Raw genomic sequence first — 15,275 nt, 5'->3', positions numbered from 1 at the left:
ACTTGCTAATACACGTCGGACGAATTTCGACGAGATCGCAGAAATAGGTTGAACAAATTTGGCGACGCGCACGTTGATGCGTATATAGCGATGTAACGAACCGAGTAATTGCGTTAATACGTTAATCGTGCCCCCTAATTAATGGGACTCGATGCAAAAGCGACATGTCGTTTGCAAAATATACACTATTCTCTACCGCGGGATTAAACAATTCGCTGGAATCACTGCGAAATTGTAAAGTTTTATCAGCGAAATCATTCTCTCCGATAATAATAGAAAATTAATAAATAAATAACATACTATTGAAGAGTCATAATTGAAAAATAATATATCAAAGTCATGTTTTTGCAACTGTTGTAGAAATTTCAAATGACTTGTTCGAATGTTACATTCGACAAAATTTTTGCAATACAGAGAGACAGATATAGAAAAACACGAAAAAAATGCGTTCAATACGTTTCAATTAGGACACAATGCAGAAAATTACGTAAAGAAAAAATTGTAAATATACGTTTTCGCAATTTGACTGATTTTAGTTGAATCTCGTCATTAGGTGCCCAGTCATTTGGACGACTTGATGCGGATATGTACGAGCATAGTGACGCGTCCCGCAGTCGCAATTCGCAATCAACTAATTCCAAACAGAATTTAGGTGCCGGCGAGAGATTCGCCAGGTTAACGGAGAAAGCTGTCCGATACTTCATTCTGACAAGCAGATGGACCGAATCGGCGCGCGGCACGGCGCATTGCGTCACTATATATCGAACAACGATGCCACCCTGTCGAATCGCTCCTCGAAGGACAATAACGTTTATCGTCAGCTTATCGATTTTACGTCCGCAGTCCATTACCTCGGTATTGGACGCAATCACTACGCGTTCACTCCCTCGATAACTACAATCAGCGCGAAAACTTCTTGCCTGCGTTATATATTCTTGTAGCTAATAAATATTGGAGAACGCCCTATATAATAAAAGAGAGCGCGCTGTTAATTGCACGATAAATAAAATACTTTCTCTCTCTCTCTCCTTTCTCTCGTGAAGATTAAAATATTTTTTTTCCTACTAAATAAAATAGCCCAATCTTTCTCGCTCTCTCTCTTTCTCTGTTTTCGAATTATTTATCGCGGTTCGAGAGACACTGTAAAGAAATACCCGGCACAGAGCTATTGTCGCGAGAGCGAAGGGAGCATAGCATGGAACGAAGGGATGGCACGAAGCGAAGCGGGACGGGATTATGGCGGAGCAATGGACCGAACTACCCGATTATCGGGTGAACCGGCATCCCCTATACGCGCAACGCGCAACCAACACGGTGGCACGAATAGCGAAACGCGAGCTATCGTTCACGGACGGTGATACCCTCGCCTCACTTGCGAAATTGCTGCCACGCTCTAGCGATCGTACCGCCAAACCGGATTTTCTGAAATTAAGGCGAGCGTGACACGATGGCAGCGAGCCGTGCACGATAAAGCTGCCGTAGTTGTGCGATACCTTTGACACTTGACAGCTCTCTCCTCTCTCTCTCTCTCTCTCTCTCTCTCTCTCTCTCTCTCTGTCTCAAATTGATATTAGGTCGATAATATCTCGTAGGAATAATAAACATCAGGTCGATAATATCTAACATCAATTAGGAAACTCTTATGTCGAGCGCTTGAGAAAAATGATCAATGTAATAAAAAATATATATTACTTAATATGTATATAATATAAGTTTAGTATATAATATAGGTTAATCTAAAATTAATTTCATATTCAGTTCATCAATATTTCGCCTCTAACCATATTATATCTGAAAATTGTATAATATTTTAACGTTTTTTTTTTTTTTTTTTTATAATAATGCATATATGTATATACCAAAAGTTTGAAATTTTACATTTTTTTGTTTTAAATTTATGACATACAATTAATAATAAATTTTTAAAATTTTTCATCGCGCTTTTCCCTTGAAAATGAATAAACCCTTGTGTTAACTGAAACATTGTACTTCATTACAATTATCGCTTGTTATTAATTTATTGCTTGTCTTCTTGCCTACCTGATTTTCTCGCTAATGAAACGCTCGATTATAATAGCACTCCAGGTACGATCCAATTACGTAAAATATTTCTTCAATTGATTCGTGTATTAACACTCTTTCAAACTTTTTCAGAATCGTTTTATAAACCGCGCGGAAAATTTATTCGCGCAAAATTTTGACGAACGTTTATAACGTTTTATCGATGGCATGTAATTAAACCTGTCTCGTGACGCGCGGAAATGGAGAAGAGGAAAATAGTCGAGCAGAGGCAAAGCAACTATTGTAAAATTTTGTTGCTCTCAGCGGTTCGCGAGAGGGTAAATTACTGAAAAGAGAACACTCGAGAGGAAAAGAGAGAGAGAGAAAGAGGAAGAGGAAGCTGTGGTGACGATGGCAGCCGCGCGTGAGATCTACTTATTCAATCTGACTTATTCAGCGTCATTCAGGCTGATATAAACGCGAATCGCGCGCATGATATCGAAATCGACGCGTTTGTCGGCGGTTCCGTTTCTCGTTATCGCGACGAGAGCGACGAAAATTTCGAGAACGAGATTAATCAAACGATTCGCGAATACAACAGCGGGTTAACCCACTTTTTCCATGGCTTAGCGAAATTAATCCTAGAGAGAACTGGAAAAATTAAATTTGTAAAACTTAATTCTCTCTCAACTTAATTACGTGGAAAATTAGAGTACTGCGACGTCTTAAACAAAGAAGTTTTTTTTTTTTTAATATTATCCCGGTGTGCGAATAAATAAATGTAATGTCAGAGTCAGATCTACCCATTTTATTTTTATGCCCCGCGATTGATAATTAATTTCCTTTTAATAATTCTGCCAAATTTATTCCTTGCATAATTTCACGCGTTAAATGTAATTATCGCGCTACAGTTGGCTTTCCAATAAAAGCGATGCGACACGAGATGCGCAAACAACAGGAAAAAAATTCTATTTTCGCAGCGAAACTATAACCATGACGGGCAATTGAAATCGTTACTGGACAAATTGTCCGCTTCGGGGCAGTTTGGTGTTTAAAACACACAAATTTGCATGTTCAGCAGGAAAATATAGCCATTACACAAGTTCGCGATTATTTTCTAATTATTTTTAAGCCCCGAAAATGGATGTTTATTTAATTTCTTCTCTACATATATTTACGAAGATAAAAAGAATGTCACACTCGTGCGAGATATTTCACTCACAGAGTATAAATTATTATATATTCGTATAATTTCTAGATGCGAATTAAATTTAATTAAGTTTTGTTTAATTATCTCCGTTATCGAGCCGAAACTCTTATTTATTTCTATTTAACGTCTAATTTATTAACTCGTGCGAAAAAGACAAGTTTTCTAAACAGTCTTGGCAATTTTAAGAGCTAAATACACGTCGCTGGAATTACAAAATATACGGGCGAGAATTACGCGGAAAACGGCAGGGAAAAAAAGGGAGCCCGAAAGAAAAATAGACGGGAGAAAAGAGAGAACGCGCGGAAACTTCTGCCGAAATTCTGCCCTACGTCCCTTCGGCTGTTTATATTCCGCCCTTACTCTCTCGCAACCCTTAGCAGTCGCGGCGGTCTTCTCTTCTTTGCTCCACTTCGTGCGCGGTCGTTCGCTTTTATTTTATTTTATTTTATTTTACCCGGACTTTGCGTTTTCTTACGAGCCGGTCCGCGCTCAAGCGAATTGAAAGCGGAAATTGCGAGATCCGCACGTGATCCCCGCTTATTAAAAGCGACGAAAAGACGGATATTGGCGCGTCAAAACTCGCTTCGATATTCTGCACAGCAATACACGTAATTACTGGGGGCTTTAGACATTCCCAGTCAAAGTCGGAACCGGGCTTCGATCAGTTTTCGCTCGATATCTCGATACTGATCCGACTCGAGAGCGGCAGCTTCGAGGTTTCGTAATCTCCGTCGATTTTACACTTTTTCTAACTTTAAGATTGTATTTTTGAGATTACGCTATTTAACTACTTGGAAGAGTTATCGTGAAATTAATTATGAGCTGTTTACTTCGAAAGCGGCGTTAAGTCAATTCAGAAGCGCGCTGTAAAACGCGTAAGCCATCCCCTTGTTTGCATTTTGATAATGACCACGAACGGGAAGAATTATAATTAAAATAATTAAATAATTATACTCAGATAAATGGAATTAAAAAAATTATGCGTACGTAAAGTAGCAGCAGAATTACACTGCGAACCGTATATAATACGTTGCAAGAGTATACAAATAAAAAATTGCGTTGTAATTAGATTAGAACGAAATATCAGCATTATCATAGTACAGCGTCAGCTGTGCGTGCGCTATAATCAGTGATGGGTAAGATACATTTAAAATGTATCTCGATATATAACAAAATATATAGATACAAATACACAAATTAAAATGTATATAGATACAGATACTCAGATACTTTAAATTATTTCAGATACTTTTAAATTATATTTTGTCATAATAATGGTAATATGCACAAAATGTGCTGAATCTCTCTTATCTTTATTAATATTTTTGTTTATATTACGACTTTATTAAAATTTGACCAATGTTTAATAATCGTTCAACCGGCGTTGATAACTTGCAGTCTTGACCTTTTAAAAATTTAAAGAACTGGGCTATTCAAAAAAATATGTGAAAATGTATCTGAAGAAAGCAACTCGGATACCATATGTTTTAGATATAGATACTTCAATTCGAACATATCTCAGATACATAAAATGTATTCAGATACTACCCATAACACTGGCTATAAAAAATGCACCGCGACGATAAAATACTAAATAACATCTATATTTCGCGGATCGAACCGCGGTTCTCGCTACTATACTATACCGTAATGCAATTCGATGATTCGCGAAACATTATTAAAGGCCAGTAAACTCGGTGCCACGTTCGATTGGTCATCGCGGTAACGAGTAGTCGACGTAGAGAGGAAAGAGAGAGAACCGCGAACGTAATCATGCGAGTCCGATCGGCGCGAATAATCGCGCCAATCGCGGCGCAGCTCCGTGTCCTGTCGCGAATTGTATTTCCATAACTCTTTTATATTACATACTTTATAGCCGCGGGGATAGATTTTCCGCGTTAAAAAGCCGCGTTCGATTTCGCCGCCCAGTCGGAGTAATAGACTCGCGCACAGAAAAAACAGTATCCTCGAGAGAATGCAAATATGCCTTGATTCAAGTATATTTGATCCTTATAATAGCGCCAAATATAAATAATTTTGGATAAAGGATAATTTATCCTTAAAACAAAGTGCAAAATATTCTTGGTTGAAGCTGAAATTTACTTATAAATATTGCGAGGACAAGTGACAAGTGTGCATCGGATATAAGCGGTACTTTCAAATATATATAATAATTCATAGTTCAAATGTGACTAAGTTTGTTTTTACCATATGCGATTTTTAAAACAAGATTATATCTTAAGGATAAAATATATTTTACACAAACTTATTTATTATTAAGGCAAATGAAAATTTGTGATTACAAAGAGCATTCTATGCTTAAATCAATCAAGAATAAAAATATACTTGAATCAAGGATTCCTTTTTTTCTGTGCGCGATACACATGCAAAAATTAATTAACGCAGGAAAACTTCGGGAAAAGGAGGAGGAGAGATACGGCCGAACTCGATAAAGTAAAACTGTATTTTTAATATGTTATGAAAACCGGTAAAAAGCAACATGTATCGCGCGCGTATTACTTTCATTTAAGTAAGTCGGGATATAGCACTGAAAATACGTAGATACTTTCGAGCTGGCAATTATACCGGAGAAAACAATTACGAAGTTTCGCGAGTTAATCCGAAAAAAATGTGAAGAACGAGTTGCACAATGTATTACGCCGGGATCGATAAAACAGAAAAACTCAGCGTTTTAATCTGTTAAAAGCTATTCTATGATGTATCGTAAGGATTGCACGGACATTCGTTTAAATTATACTGTTTATCGAATTAAATTAACTTAAACACATAGAGACTTTCTCTGTGCGTATGCTCTACTTTTAAAATTAAACTGAAAGAAACTAATTTAACAGATTAAATTTACATTTCTTCTCTCCGACTATACGCGAAAGATTAACATTTTCATTGTTATAGTAGATCGGCGGATATTCGGCGATCGAAACGTAATATAGTTTCAAACACATCGGATTATATTGCAGCACGACTTTGCTCTATTATTGGAAGGGACGATGGAGATAAAAAAGATGGAAAAAAGAGACATTAATCGCGAATTTGTTGCATCACTCTCGACTCGTAACGGAACCAAGGATGAAAGGACGAGGTTCGTCTGAATCTCGATATTCTCGTTTACGTGGCTGGAATGCAATTCCGCGGGATTCGATAAAATCGCGCTTCCCTATCTCTCTCTCTCTCTCTTCTTTTGCTCGAAGGGTGAATTGTCTCTGCCGACTGTTCCGTTGTTCCGGAACGGCGAATCAAGAAGTTTTGGCAACGAGCTATCTCGTGGTAACTCTAGGGAGAGAAAGGAAGAAGTCGATTGTAAAGAGCAGCTCTCTTCCAACTCTTCGATTTAGTTGTGCGTTCTTCTCACATCTTCACTACTCTTCCCTTCGTAGCTCGATGGGGGAAGAAAATGTATTCCTGCTGACAGACGACAATTTGCGACATATCGTAATTTTGATGGAAATGTACGGTTATCGTGGAATATCTGGGATGCCAGCGAAACCGTTGCCAGAGGAACTTCGCAGACGTCGACAAGTAATAATGAAGAAGCAAAACGGTTTTGTGTTTATAAAGCGAAATATTTGCTTCGGTACGTGATTCTGTTGGATTTGTAGCGAAATAGCGAAATTTCGCGTGGCTTTCCGAGATATTTACTATTTTAGAAGAATTTTCCGCAAAGCTATTATTAAACCCAAAATGGCAAACGATGCCAGAATAATGTGTAACATTTACGGCATCTATATAATTTTCGAGTAAAGTGAAAGAGAACTTGTGTAAAAAAAAAAAAAATAATAAAATGTGAAAATTAAAAAAAACTAATAATAATTTACGACTCGAAAGATAGATTCGTCTATCTGTCAAAAGTACTTTTCCATGTTCCTAATTTTTTCGACTACCAAACATTTGTCATTCGAGTAACGAAATTGAAAGATTCGACAATTATCAATCGAATCGATATAAATCTGAACAAGTCAAACTTCTCGCAAACTCACTCGTTGCATTTCTGCCAAACTGTCAAAAGAGGAAAGAGCAACAATTTTACACATTTCCCGTGAGATATGTGCACCGATTAAAGAGCGATTTATCCACGTTCGCGATATAGAAAATCCTCAGGATGACGGATGCTTACATCGCGTGCGAGGGATCCGAAGGAACAGAACGAGAAGAGGAAGACGTACTTCTTCCTTCTTCGTCGCGCACGCGAGGGAAGAAACTCGTGCTTTCTCGGTGCCGTTTCAATATTTCGGTCACATAGCCGAGAAGGAGAGGTTTTTGGGAAAAGCCGCGCGAAGGACGGAAACCAGATCACGAGGATGGGACGCGAGCGATGGAAGGAGATAGAGTCCTTTTTTTACGTCCTTCTTCCTCCGCAAAGAATCTCGCCCCAACAAATCTTCTCGAGGAACCTCGAACTCGTCGAAGGCGCTGCGAAAAAGTCCCGACGAAGCCTTTTCCCGATCCCGTCTACTTTACTTGAGAACGCGCTATAGCGAGCTTACGCTCTCTTTATCGACATTCCGTATTTTATTATCTTATACCTACCGAGAAAAAGAAGCCGCTCTCATGGGGGAAAATAAAATACGTTCCATCGCAAATATTATCATACAATAAATCACATAATTAATGTGATATTTTTGAGATAATTAAAACACTATTAACTGTTCAATGTTATATTTCCTACTGTTTAATTTAATTCGATATTTTATTTGAAAGGAAAACAATTTTTTTTACTCGATGTATTTAAAACGAATTTTTGAGAAAGAGCAAGTGAGATATTCAAGGGTCGACTCACCGTTGTCGCAGGTCCTTTTGTTCCCCGAGGAAGGCTGGGCGAGAAGCGCGAGTAGTTCCTACTGGACCTTGACGCCATTCTGGTGGAGTCGGAGTCGGTGCAAGGTCGTCGAAGTCGCTGGAACAAGAAGGTAAGAGCGAGCTGTTAAAGAAACTTACGTTTCGCATTGTAAAATTAAATATTAATTCGTTCGAAAAAAAAGATCAAGTTAAATCTCGCCGCGTTTAATTTCATAATGTCGCTTAGCATTGTCGCAATATAGTCCTATCTATTTCTTATTGATTCATTCACAGAGGGTAGACAAAATAACGCCAACATCTTGTTAATAATCTACAAATAAAAAGGCAATAAGAGCTACATAAGTTCTATACTAGAAATATATTTGTGAAAAGATTTATAACATAAATTATTAAATATTATACAAAAGTAAGTTCGATTCGTCGTACGTTTCGGTTGTCTTTTCCAACCTTCTTCAGCGCATCAATTAATAATTAAAATATTAGTATAAATTAAAAATAAATTAAAAATAAAAATCTTGTTAATAAACAAATATAAATATTTGTTTTCACAAGTGTTCACATTATTTTGTCTATCCGGTGATTATCGTGCGATACCCTGCGTTTACGACGCGTCCCGAATCCTGACGGTCCATGAATGCGCTTCGCGTTATCCTTGCCGAGATAACGAGCTCGAGAACAGACCGAGTATACGTAAAGTGGATAGAGGCGAAACGGAGACGGAATACCGTATAACGGGGTAAAACGGGATTTCCTTCCTTCGTCATACCCACTTTGGGAAACTGGGGCTCGTCTAACTTTCCGGCGTCCATAGATTTCGGCGCCGTTAAGGTCGCGGCGGTCGAAGCCGATAAGAAGCTCACGATTTATAGCGATCCCGTTCGATCGCTCGCACAGGAGAAAAGAGGCCCCCATTGTCTTCCCGCGAATACCGAGAGCCATGATAAATTTCGAGACGAGTCGGCAAGCAGGCTTCAGACCGCGCGATAAAATCGTACGTTTTACGACGGGATCGAATGTTGTATCTTGTGTATACCCCGTGGGAATTGTCCCACATTTTCTCCCCGGCGAAAAAAATCGCGCGATATCTCTCTACTAATTTTTTATTTGCGTGCTATTTCATTATAACAAGAGAATAAAAAAAATATTTAGATATCTCTATTCTAGATTGTTAATAATAAAATATATAATGCGGAAAATATTTCTTGGAAAAAAATGAAGTATTAAAAAAAAGAACTTTATTAATTAATTAATATTAACAAGAGAATAAAAAAAATATTTAGATATCTCTATTCTAGATTGTTAATAATAAAATATATAATGCGGAAAATATTTCTTGGAAAAAAATGAAGTATTAAAAAAAAGAACTTTATTAATTAATTAATATTAACAAGAGAATAAACAAATATTTAGATATCTCAATTCTAGATTATTAATAATAAAATATATAATGCGGAAAATAATTCTTGGAAATATGAAGTATTAAAAAAAAGAACTTTATTTATTAATTAATTAATATTAACAAGAGAATAAACAAATATTTAGATATATTTCAATTCTAGATTATTAATAATAAAATATATAATGCGGAAAATAATTCTTGGAAATATGAAGTATTAAAAAAAAGAACTTTATAACTTTTTGTCGAAGCTCGAGTCTTTCCTAAGATGGAATATTTGGAGAATTCGTGCCGAAAGCTCAACTATAACCGTACACCAAGTCGTATGTCCATTAATGCATGGTCAGATTTGGCTTCGGGGTATCCTTAGCACGGCGTACCGAGCATATACGTCTCCGCAGGATCGAACGGAGTTTACGAAGACGACCGAACTTGCCTAAATATCCCTCGGCTACTACGGAGTCTGTATTTCCATCTTCCTATACCGAAGCGGAGTTACTAGAGAGACTGCAATCTCGACAAACACGCGATGTACAAAGGCAGTACAAATCAATTTCCACACCCAGATGTCCCTGAACACGTGTATAAACGTTATCCTCTCTCTCTCTCTCTCTATCTATATATAACGAAAATGTCGAATACCAACTATATATTTATTCCTCCTTCACATATCTCCTTTGACAGACCGGTTCGGTTACTCTCGGTTCGATTCTCAAAAAGCGACACTATTTCGAACCCCAGGATAGTCGTTCGGCTAACACAATTCTCTCTTCACAATTGGAATTCCAGGATAGTTTACATCATGGTCGACCGATATCTCAAAGATCGTTACTCGAATTTTCAATCGTTGCTTGGTCAACAGAAATCTTCATGGTTAAAGTATCAAGATATCTATATCTAAGTCGATTCGAACCCCGAAGATCGCTACTTTATTCCAAACTCCAATCTCCTACTTGGTCAACAAAAGTTTTGCCGAACTCAATGTTGGAACATCGGGGCTTAGTTACACTGGGGATCGATTCGATTCCCGAAGATCGCTATTTTATACCGATCCTCGTCGTTGCTTGGTCAACAAAAGCTTTTACGACAGCTTGAAATGCGACGACAATACGAACCAGTCGGTTGGCCGGGAAAATCTCGCCCATTTATCTTCATCGGGGACTCCGACCTACGATGCAATCGATTGCAACCAAATCCAAACCGATCGAGAATACTTGACAGATATGTCGCGGTGAGTTTCATCGATAATGAACCAATGCATACTCCGGAAGTAAATAATATCTCGAGAGTATCGCTACTACAATGCACACTAATTATCTATGCAATTAATGTCGCTAATTGATATTCGTGATATCACTAATTGGCATTCAATCTCATCTCAGTTCATTTTTCATCCTAATAAATTATTGAGTATTTATGAGTACATGTCAAAACGCTCTTATATCATAATTTATCTAATTTCTGTTTTAATTAGTAGACATTTATTATATATTAGTAACCTAAATATTCACATTAAATATAACACACGTTTTCGCCATATAAGTTATACAATTTTTCAAATTATATGATAATATTTATTTTATTATACGTATGTATAAATGCATGTATATTCATCTCTAATTTTCAGTTTAGTATTTTGTTCTCAGTTTTGTTACATTACACTCGATATATATTCGAGATATCCTCGAGCGTTGCAACAGCTGAGAGGTCAAAGGTCGTGAAACATGGTTGCAAGCACACGTAGTCGATTAGTTACTATGCCCGCATAAAGCGACTGTCTACGCGTCTTCCTTCGGTGGTTCGCCTTTCCCTTTGCGCGCCCTTTCCTTTCCCTCGGCGAAGGAAGTCAAAGCGAACTCGGCGCGGATTTTGAGCCGAGTGTCGGATTCGCCGCCGTTCACTTCAATAGGGGCCGTTTAAACTTTTAATGATCGTCGCCGGTCCTCGAGCAGCATCTTCGCCGGAATAAGCCCCTCGAGTCGACCGTGCGGATGTTGGCGAGCTCTGCTGCTTCTCTCTTTCTCTCTTTTGCGCTCCTATCTTTCGCGTTTCTCTTTTTCTTTCTTTGCGGAAAAAGACCGTCTCTACTCGGACGCTCTTATAGAGTCTCTCTTTCTTTACCAACAGCTTTTATAACTCGATGCTTATTATTTTTATTTTTGCGACTTGATTCAAGAGTGCATATAATCTTATTTAATTTATATTTATGCGAAAGAGTACGTCTTTTAAAATGAAAAATGTGACATGTATAATAAATGGAATGTATTTTTGCGAATATAAATAAATTCCTCAAAAATGAGAAAAGCAGAACTTTCGAATATATCAAGTTATATAGAATACCTACTATTTTTGTCGAAGAAAAATAATATATTTTGTCTAAAAAAATATATTCTCACTCTATTAACGTTATTAATTTAATATAAGTATATATTATATAAACCTTAAAGTCTTCGTATTAAAATGATTAAAATTATAGAAAAAAATATTTCCATCTTTTGGTGAAAATTTGACGAAAAAATAAAATGTACTTTTTATTCCATATACTATCTCTATATCATTAAAGGGGACACCCCAACATCTTTCCTCACTAGTCAAGCGGAATTTCCCCTAGTTTTCCCTATTCTCTCCCTCTGCAATTTCCCCCTCATTCATCGCTTCGATGAAGATCGTAGTAGTCTAAGGACACGTAGCTAACGACGATCGTCAATTAACTTAACAATGCGCATTCGAGATGGTCCTCAAAAGTCTCAAATCGACATTGAAGGTTCAATCACATCAAAAGTCTCCTGCCATCTCTGAATTTGTAATTTCGTACGCGTTTCGACCGAAACCATATTTTTTTCGATCATTATAATAATGTACGACGTATAAGGACCTCACGAGAAAAGAATAATAAAATGCCAAAAAGTTTCCTTTACAAAAAGCGAGATGATACGAACAGCTTTCGCGAACTAGCTTTTACAAGAAGATTGCGACCGGTATAAGATCGCTTCCTTATACGAGCGCTTTTTGTACGCATACACAAGGTCTCACCACTTTTGTTCGAGACAGAGAGTAAGAATATCGAGGGTCTGTGCTCGAGGGTCGATTTTCTCGAAAAGGGTAACGTCGCTTAAGACGCTAAAACGAAAAGTGGGCGAGCTGAAGACGACGAATTGATAGCTCTTCGCTTGTACTCAGCGTATCAAAATCGATTGTTCTTTTTCTTCGACGTTTTCTTTTCTATTCTTTTCTATACATATACAGAATGTCCCGGATTCCTACAGCGTTTCTTTTATCTGAATTTTTGTACCAATTTAAAGTCGAAAATTTCATCGTTATTGTTACAAGATTTTAATCCGCAATGTAATTGTGTTTCAGGTACAGTACTCAAGCGAAGATGGTAGATACGGGCACGGGCACGCTTTATATTATCGGCTCATTCAAGAGGATGACAACCGACCCAGATTTTAAGGTACACAATTTCGTATACATATGGTGTATGTAATTAGAGAGATTTAGCTTAAATATAAATTTTATACTCGAATTGTTAAGTTTCGATTTTTTATCTTCAATCTGCTTATTGAAACATAAATCTGTAAAAAAAAGGAACCAACATCTTTTCTAATTCATAAAACTTGAGGAATGCTGTATCTTGTAATGATATATATCTAACACATTGTGAGGAGATCCGTCCGTAAATTGGACCACGGTTTATTCATCGACTCTCCTTAATTATTAACAAACTCTCAGGCTTGTCGTACAACCAGAGAAATAATCGTTTCAAAAAAATTACGCTCTATATATACCTTCATTATCTAATCTAAAATTAATCAGAAAGTAATCATATAAAAGGTTTCCTTCCATTAAAAATTCAATCTTTTAATTCTTATCACAATTCAAAATTCCATTCTTTCATTCAATTTTATCCTTTTAACATACCTTTGTTTTTACTCTTATACTTTCACACCTATATATAAAATGAGAAATATATAATTCTTTTAAACAAAAAACAAATTTCAATTCTCTTTCATAAATTTTTTCCGTGTACTTTATTTCACAATACTTATTGTTTCGAAAGAACAATGCTCGCATTATTCTTTCAAAAGATACGATAGATATTTTATCAGAAGCTCGCAGTCTGCCCCGACTAATCCGCAGATTGTCGGATTACAAGGAACTTTGTCTCTGTGTAATATTTATGCTTGCGTGCGACGCAAGAGTTTACAGTGTCACGATCAACGTATCGTTATCACGGCCTCTGCATAAAAATCGCAGTGAAACGTATACGAGTGCAATTTTTTTTCAACGCTTCTATCGCGAAGCTCGGAAGCGAGAAGCTCGACAATAATTAAATAAATATACCGCAACGTGGCGAGAACTTTATATTGTAATGCGCGAGCGCGTTTCCGCAATTATAAAAACAGTTCGCGCGTTTTCTGCGAGCAAACAAATTAAAGAATTGCATTTTCCCTTCGCGGCGGATGTCCATCCCGCTGGAACGCGTGCGAATCAACAAGATCGCTTGTAAAAAAGAAATAAAACATACACACACACTCTAATGGTTGTCAAAACGCGCGAAACCGCCGCGTGACGCTGCGGTATTTTCCCGACAATAAATTTCATGTTCGTCAAAAACACGCAAAATAACGGTTATCGAATTTATCACTGGGAATTATTATGTCACGTTAATATCATCCGTCATAATCGATGCGTCCTGTCGATAACATACGTACGTTTAAAAAATACGATTCCAGGGCGTCGCGCGGTCGTTAATCTTTTTATTGGAAAATACGTCGTGTCCACTCTCGCCGTTACAATTGCATCGATTGACTCTTACGCGTTGAAAACATAATATTAATTTATAGCTTTTGACCCTTTCAATTTCCGCTCTCCGAAGAGAGTCGAGAGTACACGGGGAATCTGGGAATGGAGCACCTCTCGGAGGATAACTATCGGCCGACAAAAGGCGTCGAGGCGTTTTTCGCGTGTGTTCGTGGCACGCCTCGGGGACCCGTTCTCGCGACGTTTATTGAGCCAGCGGGAGAAAAGTCACGTCGGGAACAGACTTTTTTCCGCGCGCGCGAGAGAGAGAAGGAGATCCCGCTGTACCAAATGTTAAAGTGGATGCTATCGCGCGCGCGCCGACAACCGGGAGGAGTCGTATAGAGAGAGAGAGAGAGTTGCCGCGGGATTTTACGAGCGTACTAAAACCCGAAAGCTGTAACGTGTACATACATACGTGTTGCCGAATGTACCGGCATACAGAAAATGTGTATCAGTAGGTTGCTCGCCGCGTCGGTCGGACAATAACGCGTATCCGCGCAGCCATAGCTGTCGCGCGTGCAATTTTGATGGAGAGATACAAAGCCCGCATATAAAAAAAAAAAAAAAAAAAAAAAAAAAGCATCGACCGTGTTAGAAATCGGTGGACGCGAACTCGGGCTTTTGCCTCTGTATTCTGATAACTATCTATCGAAATGCATCAGATGCTGTGTTTGTGTGATGTCACAAATATTATTATTATTATTTAATTATTTCTAGAACACGACGCGAGCATGCAGAATTTTTGAATGTGAATTATCAAAGGAGTTTTCCAGAATGTTTTAATTAACACGTTTTATGGCTATTTTTTTGCCCACCACTCGTTAACTTTTAATTACAAATAGTCGGACTAAGAGATCTATGCGAATGTTTTTAGTCGCGCTTTCCTGCGCATAAAAGGGAACGGGTATAAATTTGTGTTTTGGAGAGTCTCTCCGAGAAATGAAATAGCGCAATGTGAAAAACATTTTTCTTTTTATTATTATTCTCGTTTCGCAGTACTCTATTATATATCTTAAAAATATATCTATTATATTTTTACATTATCTT

The 15,275-nt window shown here is 37.6% G+C and overlaps 1 protein-coding gene and 1 long non-coding RNA gene across 2 annotated transcripts in view; one reads left to right on the top strand and one right to left on the bottom strand.

Moving 5' to 3' along the window:
• Nucleotides 1-15,275, bottom strand: part of LOC114928626 (uncharacterized) — an 83,575-nt gene that overhangs the window by 43,720 nt on the left and 24,580 nt on the right. The window contains exon 2 of the long non-coding RNA XR_003819095.2: nucleotides 8,007-8,123. This is a non-coding gene — a long non-coding RNA (uncharacterized LOC114928626). The remainder of the gene's footprint in view (nucleotides 1-8,006; nucleotides 8,124-15,275) is intronic.
• The window catches only part of LOC114928624 (uncharacterized), a 41,311-nt gene that overhangs the window by 23,844 nt on the left and 2,192 nt on the right, over nucleotides 1-15,275 (top strand). The window contains exons 3-4 of the mRNA XM_085482366.1: nucleotides 8,018-8,136; nucleotides 12,783-12,876. Of these exons, the coding sequence (XP_085338492.1) occupies nucleotides 8,018-8,136; nucleotides 12,783-12,876 (213 nt within the window). The remainder of the gene's footprint in view (nucleotides 1-8,017; nucleotides 8,137-12,782; nucleotides 12,877-15,275) is intronic.

This window comes from Nylanderia fulva, unplaced genomic scaffold, assembly GCF_048542155.1.
Source record: "Nylanderia fulva isolate GAGA-0341 unplaced genomic scaffold, ASM4854215v1 Scaffold20, whole genome shotgun sequence".
Classification (NCBI taxonomy): domain Eukaryota; kingdom Metazoa; phylum Arthropoda; class Insecta; order Hymenoptera; family Formicidae; genus Nylanderia; species Nylanderia fulva.
Note: the sequence above shows the minus strand (reverse complement) of the source record. Positions and strands in the feature narration are given on the sequence as shown.